A 14,391-nucleotide genomic window follows, 5' to 3' on the forward strand; every position below is an offset into this window, starting at 1 on the left:
CTCTCTCTCTCTCTCTCTCTCCCTCCTCACAGGAGGTGGATCAGCGGTGGTTAGAGTACCAGTCAAGGTTCTCCACTCTGCTCCAGTGGAGTCGGCAGCACACAGCCCTCATGGCCAACAAGAACTTCCCACAAAACCCTGTGGAGCTCAAGGTGAGAGACAGAGAGGAAGGCTTGTGAACTACGATAGGGGGCATGACGGAAGGAATGCTGTCATAGTCTAACTGCATCTAACAGTTACCTACTGTTATGGTTTTGTAACTGGAGAGAAACAAAAGGCCAAGAATTGACCATATACTGTACACATGGCAGCCATTTTGCTCTTTCTTCATATTCGGGTGGTGGGGGACTCCATTAGTATTTGTTTGGGCAGAAGCTACCGATGATGGTTGGCAGATGCAATTACCAATATTCAATACTGTCGTCAGACATTTTCCTAAGATCATTCAATAATGCATTTGCCACGTGTAACACGTGAGAACATGAAACAAATCAGTCCAGGTTTTCTCTCTGATTTGAGGACCGTAAAAGGCCATGGTCTCCCAGAGTGGGGCGTTGTGATTACAAAGCTTTTAGCTACAGTAACGGCTAATGATTTTCTGTTTGAACTTAAACGATAATGTCCAGGGTAATATTGACCCTGTGCATCAATAACCTCTCTATCGCTCTCTCCTACACCTCCCTATTATTTATTTCCTTAATTCTTCCGCCCTCTCTCTCTCTCTCTCTCTCTCTATCCCTGTCACTCTCTCTCTCTCCATACCCTCATCTCTCTCCCCTTTTTCCTCCATCACCCCCATAGGCACTTTACAACGAGTACGTCCATTTCAAAGAAACCGAGATCCCTGCCAAGGAGATGGAGAAGAGTCACGTGGAGCACCTCTACAAAGTACTCGAGGTAGGTTAAGGAGGAAGGAAACCAATAAATAGATGAGGGAGGGAGCATTGAATGGATGGATGGATGAGGGAAGGGGCCAGGAGGAAAGAAGGAGAAGAGGTGAAAAAGGGGACAGTGGGGGGAGGTAAAGGTTTGAATAAAAGCTAACCTGGGGTTTGGCGCCACACAAACACCATGCGCAGGGCTTGCAGTGTGTCATGGGTATTTATCAGCAGTGTCTGTGGTTGAACATCATTGTCCTACAGCTACAGTACTGTATACTGTAGTTGTTGTTTGTATCAATAGCTGATTGTGTGACAAGCCCAGAGCCATGACCATGGTGGTGCTAATAATACAGTAGTTATTATTATCCTCCGCTGTTTCCCGGCAGGTTGTCGGTGTGAGAATGTTTCTTTGGGAACAGACATTAAATCACAGAAACATTTAATCATCGCATATAACTGGGCCTTTGTGTGTAATCTGTGTATGCATGGAGCAATGTCGCTCATTTCTTTTTTTTTGCCATAATCCAATTTTGTGTGTGTGTGTTGGGTCAGTTTTGGGCAGTTGAATTAGAATAGTCAATTTGCCTTTTCAGTTTGGTATAATAGCATGTTTGGCATATATTAATTGTGTGTATATGGATTATATACAATTTATGAATCCCAGGTAATTTGAGCTATTTACATAATAGAGGTCATATAGTGTGTATGTGCGTCTGTCTCTCTGTGTCTGCATTCATGTCTGTATGTAGCTCTGTTGTGCTTATTATGCAATTGTACAATTAGTTCTGCATACAAATACATCATTATTTGTGTGTGTACGTAGGTATGGATAGAGTTTGGTCGTATCAAGCTTCCTCAGGGACTGCATCCTAATGACCTGGAGGAGGAGTGGGGGAAACTGATCCTGGAGATGCTGGACAGAGAGAAGGCTCTGAGACCTGCCGTGGAGAGGTACACACACACACACACACACACACACACACACACACACACACACACACACACACACACACAGCCTGTGAAATGGTTTCTTATCAGGTTAATGTTGAGCGTGAGGTTAACGATAGTGCTTAAATGACTGTTAGGTAACAATCACATATGGGGAATTTTACAACAACAACAAAGTTCAGAAAGAAATCAATGTTGTGTGTGTGTGTGTGTGTTCAGGTTGGAGCTTCTACTTCAGATGGCTAATAAGGTTCAGAACTTGGCTCTGGACTGTGAAGAGAAACTCACCTTGGCTAAGAACACACTACAGGCTGTGAGTATTGAACCAGTTTACTCACACTCACTCACTCACTCACTCACTAGCAGCTGTGAGAACGGCTTCTATCTCCTCTCCCTTGCATGCATTTTCTCAATGACTCACTACATATTACAAACAAAGACTGCTGCATATCATTTGGCTTTGCACACATTAGGCCCACTTCAAGTACGTAGGCTTTATGGAAATGAAATGTCATTATAATGTTTTCCTACTGGGATGTTTGTCTTACTGCAAGGCTCACTGAACAGAAACACATACTTTACATACAGGTTACTGTATATACAAGACACATTGAAATGAACTCAACGCAGACATCAAGGAGTAGATGTTTATGTTAATGCTTTGTTAGAGCGTAAATGCCCCAAATGTGCTATAATAACATGAATTCAATTAATCTAAATGAGGATTCAAACTTAATTTCATGCCCGATTAAACCCAACAGTCTACAACAGTGTGAATCTGGGAGTGGGTCAATTAGATACACAAGTTAAGACAAACAACAGTCTTGGGCATCAAATAATTCCTTCCAACTCATCAAAAAAACAAACAAACAAACAAACAAAGTCCATTTTCAAGGGATCAGTCACTAATGGATGCATCAATCCATTCACCCAGGATATGTCTCGTATGGAGAGTGGTGAGGGCGTGCAGTGTGAGAGAGAGCTGGCGTGCTACCTGCAGGACTGTGAGTCCCTGCTCAGACAGCTCAACACAGACCTCAGCGTCCTCCGAGACGAGAAGTACTACCAGGTGGACCAGCTGGCTTTCAGGTGAGACAGACAGACAGACAGACAGACAGACTGTATTGACGGATGTACAGTATGGGGTGAAGAGGTCAATGGTCTTGAGCGTCTTATTCACAAACAAGATTTTCACAAACAAGGCCTTTGGTGGGATTCAGTCCTTGGCATCCGGGTGACACAGGGGTAAAGTATTCACCCACCACTGTGGCGAATGGCGTTTGTTTCCTCCACAGTGCTCTTGGCTTGACCGGGTCCTCCAATGAGCACAATTGTCTGTTTTTGTAGGTAGGGAAGCCGACAGGGGATTGCGTCCTTGTCACTGCACTACTACATGCCCGTTCAGTTTTTGACCAGTACTACCCAGTAACAACGCTCTCCTCCCACAGAGTGTCCTGTCTACACGAGGAGCTGGTCTCCCTGAGGCTCCAGTGCTCCAGCGTCTACAGGAAGGGTCACTTCTCCCAGGCGCTGGGGACCATGGTGGTGGGGGAGCAGAGAACGGGCCAGCGGCCCACCGACGGAGGCCTCTCCCTGGGGCAGACCCTACTGGGCGTGGCCGTGGGTGTCGTGGGCGCCGCAGGGGCCGCCCTGCTCCGCAGACCCACGGCCCGCTCCCAGCTGGTGGCCATGTCGTCGTCGGAGGACGAAGGCAGCCTGAGGTTCATCTACGAATTGCTGGGATGGGTGGAGGAGACGCAGGTGAGACTGAGGTGCCAGGCGGGAGTAAGATTATGGATAGATTGAATGGGACGGGAGGGATAGAAGAGGTGAAGGGAGAGAAAAAAATATGTAGTGAGGGATCCATAGAGGCAAGGGTTAGGAATGGCATCCATAAACTGTAGGGAAGAATGGACCAGACACATAAATAAATAAAAGCAGGTTCATGGAGAGTTAAGCCTAATGCTTAATTTTACGTTGTCGTACGACAGTGTGGCATGCCGAAAATGACCGATCTACAAGCTCACAATGCGTAGATTGTATATATATATATATATATATATATAAAGTATAAATCAAGCTTAATTTATTCTCGGGGTGTGTGTGTGTGTGTGGGTGTTTCAGGACGTGTTGGAGGGGGCTGAGTGGGGGGCAGACCTGCCCTCTGTAGAGAGCAACCTGACGGAGCAGAACACCATCCACACCGCTGTGGAGGAGCTCATGGGCAGCATACAGGAAGCCCGTAACTATGAGGTATACACACACACACACACACACACACACACACACACACACACACACACACACACACACACACACACACACACACACACACACACACACACACACACACACAGTGTTGTGCAGAGAGCTGTGTTTGTTAATAACTGTGTTTGCTTTCCTGTCCTCTAGGCTAGAGTGTCTCCTAACTTCAAGAGCAGTTACTCAGAAACCCTGGCCAAGCTGGAACACCAGTACTACAAACTACTGGTCAGTGTGTGTATGTGTGTGTCTGTTGCATGCATGCGTGCGTTTGTTACCTTTTTTACACTGGCTGTGATTTGGTCCACTTCACACTACTGTATGTTAATGCAGACTGCCATTCAGTGCGTGCGTGTGTGTGCGCGCGTGCGTGCATGTGATATTTTTGTATTGTGTCTCTTTGTGTGTGTGAGTGTGTGTATGTGTGTGTAGTGTACCCCTAGTTCACCCCATTCTTAATTAATCCTGTTATGTGTGAAGGAGCCAGGGAGGTTTATGCTAAATACATGTCATTATGCACCTGCTTTTCTGCCCCTCTCTCTCTCTCTCTCTCTCTCTCTCTCTCTCTCTCTCTCTCTCTCTCTCTCTCTTTCTCTTTCTCTCTCTCTCTCTGTCCCTTTGTAGGGACACAGAAGTATCTTGTTCCGTCTCTTGTCAGTCTCCATGTGTCTTTGACTCTTTGCACTCCTTGCTATTTTGCTCCTTGCAATGAAGCTGGTAGTAATTCAGCCGCTGAATCAAGGTCTTGCTTAAAGCCTCAGGCAAACACTTAATGTACAATGAAATGGCCAGTATTGGTGACATTTTTACAAGACTTTAATTGTACCAAAGGACCCCTCAGGGACCATAAACATGTACTCTCCTTTTACCAGCTTTTTTTTTACACTCCCATCTTTCTCTCCCGTATCCTGTCTCACTCTGTCCAGTTCTGTCTTGCACTAAGCCAGTTAATAGGAATATACTTAAATGTGAGATATATCTAGATGAGTAGTACAGTACACATGAAATTCAGGGGTGTTCATTTAACTCTGAAAGTATAAAAATAGACCAAGCAGAAATGCTAGCATCTTGTTGTTTTTCATTCCTCTCACCCTCTGTCCTTCTCTCCCCTGCTGGTCGGTGTGATGACGGTGATTGCTTGTCTTGTTGTCGTAGGAACATTCGTCGTGGCGCCTGCGGAGCCTGGAGAGCCTGCAGGAGTTCGTGTCTCACTGCACAGAGGAGCTCATCTGGCTCAACGAGAGAGAGGAGGAGGAGATCAGCTATGACTGGAGCCATCACAACACTAACATCCTCGCCAAGAGAGACATGTACACCGTGAGTGGTGTACACACACACACACACACACACACACACACACACACACACACACACACACACACAGCGCACAAATTGAAATGCAGTCAAAAAGGTGTTCTACTGACTCATACTGTATCAGAATTCCCTGTGAATTCTAACGGTAATGCTTCATTTATACTCGTCGCACGATGCTGTCGTGCGCCGAAAATTCTGCAGCACTACACTGGTGCACAACAAAGTATTAATCAGGATGAATGTTTTCAAATTCACCCACAATTGTGATACACAAACAAATGCAAACGTTCTGTTCGAGAACCCCAGCCCTCCTCTCTAACAGCCCTCTCCATCTCTCCTCTACCCAGGAAATGAGGTCAGACTTGGACGACAAACAGGATGTGATGCGTTCGCTCCAGGAAACGGCCGACCGCCTGTGTCTGGAGAACCACCCGGCAAAACAGACTGTGGAGGTACGGTTACTCAGCAGCCACCTGCTGTTATTAGATTGGTCAGAATGACCTTTTGCGATTGTTGCCTCTCTGCATCCAGTGAGTCGTGTGTGGTATATAATGCCTCAAACACAGCATTTCCATTTGTCATTCCGACCTGTTGTCTTGTCTATTGAGATTTATACAAATTGTACAGACTTCCTTTGGGGGCGCTCGGGTGGTGCAGGGGTTAAGTTCCACCGCAGAGACTAGGTGTTTGATTCCTCTGCGGTGCATCCGGTTGGGCCGGATGTTCCAAAGAACACAATTGGCCGTGTTTTGTGGGAGGTAAGTCGGCAAGGGAGGGTTTTCTTTGACGCGGTGCTGGTGACTCCTACAAGTTGGTCAGGGTGCCAGCAGAGGTGTTGAACTGTGAGGAATAGGGTGTTCCTCCGCATGTGCTGTGTCCTCCTGCTGAAGCTCCTCACTGGCAGGCGAAAAGAAGGATTACACAAGTGTGTGGGGGAAATCAGGGAATTGGCATTATGAAGAAATACATTTGGAAAAAGAAATACATACATAAGTAATTACATACCTACTTCCTTCAAGCCTGGGGTTGAAGCATATACTCAAACACACCTTTTAGACATCTGTTCTCATTGGCCTTTATTTCTTTCCAGGCGTACAGTGCCGCCCTGCAGACACAGTGGCAGTGGGTGCGTGAGCTGTGTGTATGTGTGGAACAACACCTTAAAGACAACGGCGCCTACTTCCAGGTAACGTCCACTGTCATTGGTTATTCAGCAAAACCATCTGACACATCATGATTTTCCATTGGCTCAGCAGTGGGACTCCAATTTAGCTCATAATGTAGTATATTCTACCATTAAAGTTGTTTTTTTGGTCTCTGATGTCATCAGAACCCTCATGCAAGTCACAATCCTGTAGGCTGAGAACGATGATTTTCTTTTATTAACAGTCACTGTTTTCTCTCTTTATGACAGTTCATGAATGACTCGCGGGACTGTGAGTCGTACCTGCGCCAGCTCCAGGACTCCATCAAGAGACAGTACACCTGTGACAAGAACAGCCGACTGGGCAAACTGGAGGACCTGCTACAAGACTCTATGGTATGAGTCCTTCTTTTTCTGGGCCTTATCTCTTGAGAGAAAACTCTGAAAGCTCTGTGTTTGGTCTAAATAGCTAATAGGCGAGACACTCGCTTGTGATAATAGCATGTGTACAACGCACTCAAGCACAACTAACACAATTACCTTCATTTTGTGGCAGTCGTAGCTGAGTGCGAATCGGAAGGTCGCCAGTTCGACTCTCTGCTTGCCCAGTCTGTGTCAAAGTGTCCCTGAGCGAGACACTTGACCCCTAACAACTGTGAAAGCAGAATCTGTTTGGAGCACTCATAACACAATAATGATGAGACAGACAAGAATTACATTTCCAAAGTATGAGAGAGTTTAAAGGTATTATAATACAGTGGAGCCAACGTACATGTCATCAATGGTACATACTAGCTGACTCAATCAAAGCAATGGGCAGCACATACTTAAATAGGCTTCACCCAGTCTCCACCCCTTCAGGGTGGGGTGTAACCCAATTTCTTCAAGGTACTTTCATAGTCAAATTTGACACCTTCTTCATTAACACATGACACGAGAAGACGGTGAGAACAGACAGTCTCAATACACATTGTTTGCATTACTTAAATTCAGGTGCCAGCCAGTCTCATAGAAGCAGGGTGGAGTCACAGACTGCGGTAAACTTAAAAGGCAATATCTGTATACATTGGTTTGTTCTTTAGAGTGTTTACTTCTTTATAAATTTCCATGACATTCCCTGATTTAAACATTTAAAGAACTCTTGAGATTGCGAGACAGAAAACAAAAAAATGCATAATGTGAACAGTAAACGTCATCCAGGCAGATGCGAAAAACCTAGAGTTTCTTTTTCTTGCACTAGGAAAATTCAGCTGCAGCCCCCTTTTTATCATTCCTCCAGGGCGACTTCATAAAAATGACTGGATACATTTAATAACAGCATTTAACAACCAAATGTCATGCGCTCCTGTGCGCAGGAGAACTTCCTCAAAAACATTTTGACATGAAAAACAGAAAATCTTCAGCTCAGGAAAGCCTCCATCCAAAATTGTCCAGTCTCTCACGTCGCAGTGTCCCACAGGCCCATTCGGTCAAAAACGACACTCCAGGTTGATACAAGCTAAGCTTGTAGCCCCCCGTCAGCTCAAAGACCTCATAGCATCTGCGTCCACTCCACCTGGCATCAGCCAACCGATCATCTCATCCCAATCCAGAACTCCGTTCCTCCCAAACCTTCAGGATTCGTTTCAGAGCGCTTCCTTGTCCCTCAAGGCACACACTCCATTTCCCCACAGCTTGGACGCCCAGAAAGTTTCACTCTTCCTCGTACCAAAGAAATTACAACACAATACTTTCCGACGCGCATGCCAATAGTTTAGGAATTACCGTAAATTTCGGACTATAAGCCGCGACTTTTTCCCAATTTTTCGACCCTGCGGCTTATATAACGGTGCGGCTTATCTATGGATTTTTACAGCTAACGGCCACTAGGGGACCTCCTAAATCTATGGATTTTACACCCGCGGCTTATAGTCCAGTGCGGCTTATATATGTACAAATCATTCAATTTAGCTGCTGCGGCTTATATTCAGGTGCGGCTTATAGTGCGAAAATTACGGTAGTAATATTAGTAATTAGTTGTTAGTCACAGAAGGACACAAGATAAACACTCATAACATAGCAATATGAATTCACATCAAAATAACAGTCAGCCTCCCACGCATTAAATTCTGCAACCCTAAAGGAAACTGGGGACATTATAAAACAATCAACACATCATATATACATAACCTTTTCCTTATGTTCAAAACCTGGAGAAGAACACTTTAAGCAAGATATTAAGACAAGGAAAAACATCTCAATTTAGTACGGTCAATCTTTGCTCGTGAGGCGTCCCTCAGAGAGCAAAAACTCTTAAAATGGCTTACAAGGCGTCAACGTCGCATTCTCTCGCAAAATGACCAGGCTGATGACAGTTCCAACATAACCACTCATCTAATGTGGTCACATCAGCCGGACCACCATTATCTGGAGCATAGAATTCCAATTGAGCCATTAGCAGTCTATCACCCGTGGCTTTTGACTTTTTCAGTTGAAGAATAGAAATTCCTACCTACTATTATTATATAATATTTAATTTTCCTATCTATCTAAAACGATTTATCTATCTCCTGTTAACTATTTAACAGGCTACCATAACAAAAGGATTCAATACTCACTTTGAATTTTAAGCTACTCAGTACCCCTCCTTTTCAAGACAGCAGAATAGCGGTTTTCTCGAGGCCTCGGTCCGTCCCGACAGGCCTTTAAAAAAATCCATGTACTTACAGATGCGGAACCTTAACCTTGATCAAAAGGTAATTGTGCTGTTCTTGTACACACAACATTACAATAAACAACACTCGCACAGACACACACACACTTATACAGACCATTCATTCTGTGCTAGCTTTGTTGTAACTCTGTACAACCGGACCCGCAGGCCGGACAAAAGTCCCCCTGAACAGACAGCCGGCGACCGTTTGATTGATTGATTGAATAACTTCTATACCAATACATGCAAAAACTAAAAGAGTCACTGAACGCATTTACACAACCTTACTAAACATGACCTCCTAACGGTTTGAGTGTGTCGGCTTATGATTACTGCGTTTCTCCGACTGACGTTAATCGGCAACACTAAAAAACATTCCACCAAGAATACAAATTTAAAAGATTAAAACACGTCCACAGCCTCCATTTTTTCATATATCGTATCCTCAAGGCTGTATTCAAAAAATCAAGCAAAGTCCCTCTAATCTGTGTCATGCGCATGAAGGCGAGACCCTTCAGTCTCCCTACATATAGACCATCAAAAAGCCTATGGTGATCACAATTCATCACTAATACTTCAAAACTGAAACAATGTCTCCCACTAGTACACCCAAACAGATTCCCCACTAACAAGACACTTACTGCGGTGATTGGCTTAACAGCGAAAGACTGGTTGGGCCTCCAAAGCAAAGGATTCCCCTCCACTGTACTGCCAAACACCGACAGCAGCAAACCCAGTCCAAAAATCGTCGGCATTTCCAAAGTATGAGAGAGTTTAAAGGTATTATAATACAGTGGAGCCAACGTACATGTCATCAATGGTACATACTAGCTGACTCAATCAAAGCAATGGGCAGCACATACTTAAATAGGCTTCACCCAGTCTCCACCCCTTCAGGGTGGGGTGTAACCCAATTTCTTCAAGGTACTTTCATAGTCAAATTTGACACCTTCTTCATTAACACATGACACGAGAAGACGGTGAGAACAGACAGTCTCAATACACATTGTTTGCATTACTTAAATTCAGGTGCCAGCCAGTCTCATAGAAGCAGGGTGGAGTCACAGACTGCGGTAAACTTAAAAGGCAATATCTGTATACATTGGTTTGTTCTTTAGAGTGTTTACTTCTTTATAAATTTCCATGACATAACTCCCTTTCATGCGCTCATCTGAGCCACCTGATCAGCCATTCGCTGCGTGAAGCAGTAAAAGTAATTTACCCTCCCCTTCGGACCAGAAAATACTGCCTTTCCCTTTCATCCCTGTCCAACTGGAGTTTTAATAATAATGACAGTATAGACCGCCGAAGTCTGACGTCATTTACACATCCTTTGTTTGTCTACCTGGTTCGCAGTTTTCCACCCCCGTTCTGAATCCCATAGACGTATTTAATATCGCGTCAAATAAGAACTGTGTTCCAAAAATAAACAAATGACCCCGGCGTGTTGACTCTTATGGATATGAAGCATCAACTGACGGTGAGAAAACGCTAATGTTACTTCCGCCGAATTAGTTACATTTTCGCCAGAAACAGACTGTATCAAATATAAGTGACTGACTATCATAAACGATACAGAACCCCCTCCCTGACAATAACGCCGACACGCGGTGTTTATTTTTGGACCACAATTCTTATATGAGACGATTCTAAGATGACCCAATGTTATTCTCCATAGAGAAATTACTTCCGCAAACCTGGGGATGAACGAGTCACGTCAGGACTTCGGTGCTCTATGGTATTCATATATTAGGAATAGACTGGAACTTAAACAGCTGGAGCCTTTTTCAACCCTAGTCCTATAGTACTATCATCCTTAAGCACATGAAGCGTACAGTACCTATTCTGGGCATGTAAAAATAGGAATAGGAAGCATATAGGGTTTAAAGGGACTACACCATGAATTTTAACTTTTCCTTCTTTTTTGTGTGTTTTTGGTCTCCCCTACCTCTCTTCTATCCCAAAAAATACCCCAGTTTGAGCACTCAGGCTTTCACAGCATATCTGGGGTTTTATGTAAATTGGTCTCAAAACAGGCCAAACTGATTTGGCCCCGAAAGTGGCCCCGAAAGTGAATCCCTCCCGTTTTTCAGTTCCAACTTTTCCTTTAATTTTTTTTTTTTTTTTTTACTTTTTCCACTCAGAACCAGGAGATAACATGCATACAAACTGGCTCAATAGCGCCATGTGCAAATCAGGACAATGTGGTATTGCAGGTGAAAGTGCTTTATAAGCCAGAGAGAAGTTAGTTGGAATGAGTATATCTGAGGCTTGATTTAGGCTCAAACTTTTTGAAAAACGTTTGAGTGACATAAACAATATGATATTAAATATTCAATATATTTTTTTAATTCATGGTGTAGATCCTTTAAGTTTTTAACACAGAAGTAGCTCATGCCTGGTCGTTGACCCCATAACTACCTGGCCTTGTTGTTGTTGTTGTTGTGCTGGGTTAATGCAGCTGTACGCCTGCAGTTCTGCCACATGATGCAGTGAGGTCACATCTATTTGAGAGGGATGTTGCTGAATCATGCCTCCTGTGGCAAAGCTGTTGAGTCTGCCACATTCACACCTAGTTCTCACATGTGCGAGTGCACACACACACACACACACACACACACACACACACACACACACACACACACACACACACACACACACACACACACACACACACACACACACACACACTGACACAGAGCAGATGGTGCTTTGCTCCACGGTCCTGAGTAACTGATTAGTAGCCATAACCTCCCAGGTAATGAGGAAGTTTATGTGCACGTCTTTATATTGTATGTGTGTCTGTGGGTGTTGTCCAAAAAAAAAATCAGGCTCCATCTATGTGTGTGCAAATCCACATGCTTGCGTGCATGTTGATATTTGTGTTTGAGCATTTGTCTCCTTGATCTCCGTTTGTCTGTGTGTTCTCTGTGTTTGTGTCCGAGTTTGTTTTTTCATCTGCTTTCATTGGTTGTACATTTCCCAACAACACTTAATGAACATCCAGTTGGGTGTGCTCAAACTCAAAGACATTTGACAGGAGGCCGGCAGATGCCTCGACGATAACCAACCATCAAAAGCCTCTAATAGACCATGAGGAAATTAATGGAGGGGTATTACACCCATTTAAACTTCTGCGTACAGTTGCATCTCTAATCCTCTCTTGTCTATCGTTGAGCTTGAAAATGTACTGGTGTTCTACCCAGGTTTGACAAAGACTTGCGTTTAGACTTCAGTGCAGGGCACAGTAAATAGAATGTTCTTGTCATTAAACATCATGAGCATTAGAGAATAACCTTCTCACTGACTGTAGAAGAGGCCAAAGCCTAATGTATACTTTGGCGTACCATAGCATCCCTACAAATTAGTCTTTAATCCACCTGAACTGACGTACCCAGCTTCTTTGTCATAAGCTCATATATACAGTACTACACACATAAAATCTCATATTATTTTATGTGTTTAGTACTGATGAAAATAACTGTCAATAAAATAATTTACAGTTTAATCACCTATTCGCTAACCATTACATCACTGTTGCCACACGTTTGTTGTATGGGTGTAACTGCAGCTCATATTAGATCAGTGTTATTGCCACTGGCCTGTTAAATTCCCTTTGGGGGTGTAACTTTATTAACAATAGCCTAATATCTCGCTAATACACTCGTTCATACTGTCTGTCTTTCTCTCTCACTCTGGAATTACCTTTCTGTTTACTTGAGGTCTTTCTCTTCCTCTCGCTTCTCTCTCTAAATAATCCTTAATTAGTCTCTGTCATGTGAGGAGGACACGGTAGAAATAAATGAAATGCAATTCTGCATGTCAACATGATGTTATATTGCCGTGCGCCCAAGCTACTGTGACACTTGCCGTTGAGTCAGGAAATATTCTCACCTCTGGGGCCACAGGCTAATGGGCTAGTTGTAATTTTCCACAACCTGTGCTGTATTATGAACCATGGAGCTAGAAAGAAACATAATGAGATGTGTGATTGGGGTCCGTGCAGGGTACAAGTGATTAAACATTAATGACTCAAAGCAAGGCATTCATTCATTGTATGCTTTTTAGCGCTATGTCCCAATCAGCAATCCAGGAAAACACTACTCTCAGTCCCAGCATTTGGGCATATTTGTTACATGAAGAAATAATTCAAGCAATGCACTATTCTAGCTAATGGTTGTCGTTTCATAGGACTGACTATTTTACTCAACTCAGTTACTAACATAGTTCATGACTGTTAATGACAATAGGATAATGATCTGACTAATTTAAAACATCTTTACTTTGTTAAAATAATTCTTAAATTACTCTATATTCCAAAAGCAATCGTTGCAATCGTTTGTTCAGTAACGGGGGTGTCCTCGTCTCTCCTGTCCTGCTCTTAAGTAAACAGAAAATACATTTTCAGTTTAGAACTCATACAGGATAAACAAGTCAAACTGGAAGTGATGATTAGATAATATTGGTATCTGACCTTTAACTAAAGACCTGGAGAGATGGGGAGACCCAATTACTGAACAAACACTAGCAATGATTGCTATCAGAATATACTTTTACTTGTTTTCTCTTCTCTTTCTTTTTTTACTTATCACATAACACCCCTTTTAACACTATGAAAAGGTTGTAGTCAATGTAGTGTGATTGAGGTCTGATCAGCCTGTGAGACACTTGTAACAAGACAACTTACCTCCTGTCAATCATACATTAATTGACAGCCTCATCGACCACCAGCCCCCCCCCCCCCCCCCCCACACACACACACAGGAATGTGAAAACACAGTAAGCCAAACTTGTCTGCTTTATGATTGAACCAGTGATCATCCTCTTACTCCCCCCTGACAGGAGGAGAAGGAGCAGTTGATAGAATACCGCAGCTCGGTGGCCAGCCTGGTGGGGCGGGCCAAGACGGTGGTCCAGCTCCGCCCCCGCAGCGCAGAGTGTCCTGTGGGAACCACCACACCCATCAAAGCCATCTGCGACTACAGGCAGATAGAGGTATGGTACCCAGCACACAGCACACAGCCAACAGACATACAGTGTTCATGAAGGTTGGTATGTTTTGCAACCTGGAGTAGCCTAGGAGGACAAATTTGACCCTTTGTGCCAAATTTCTACATCCATATCATGGATCATCTTTGCAAATAGGTTAT

At 43.8% G+C, this 14,391-nt stretch overlaps 1 protein-coding gene across 11 annotated transcripts in view; it reads left to right on the plus strand.

Annotated features, from left to right (window-relative positions):
* macf1a (microtubule actin crosslinking factor 1a) overlaps positions 1-14,391 on the plus strand; it is a 301,232-nt gene that overhangs the window by 161,915 nt on the left and 124,926 nt on the right. For all 11 annotated transcript variants that reach the window (XM_080442895.1, XM_080442891.1, XM_080442892.1 and 8 more), the window contains 13 exons: positions 33-152; positions 802-897; positions 1,705-1,832; positions 2,049-2,142; positions 2,764-2,918; positions 3,278-3,590; positions 3,954-4,082; positions 4,242-4,319; positions 5,247-5,408; positions 5,753-5,857; positions 6,496-6,591; positions 6,820-6,945; positions 14,084-14,236. In XM_080442895.1, coding sequence (XP_080299021.1) covers positions 33-152; positions 802-897; positions 1,705-1,832; positions 2,049-2,142; positions 2,764-2,918; positions 3,278-3,590; positions 3,954-4,082; positions 4,242-4,319; positions 5,247-5,408; positions 5,753-5,857; positions 6,496-6,591; positions 6,820-6,945; positions 14,084-14,236 — 1,755 coding nt within the window. The remainder of the gene's footprint in view (positions 1-32; positions 153-801; positions 898-1,704; positions 1,833-2,048; positions 2,143-2,763; positions 2,919-3,277; positions 3,591-3,953; positions 4,083-4,241; positions 4,320-5,246; positions 5,409-5,752; positions 5,858-6,495; positions 6,592-6,819; positions 6,946-14,083; positions 14,237-14,391) is intronic.

This window comes from Gymnoscopelus braueri (assembly GCF_963280865.1).
Source record: "Gymnoscopelus braueri genome assembly, chromosome: 11".
In the NCBI taxonomy this organism is placed as follows: Eukaryota; Metazoa; Chordata; class Actinopteri; order Myctophiformes; family Myctophidae; genus Gymnoscopelus; species Gymnoscopelus braueri.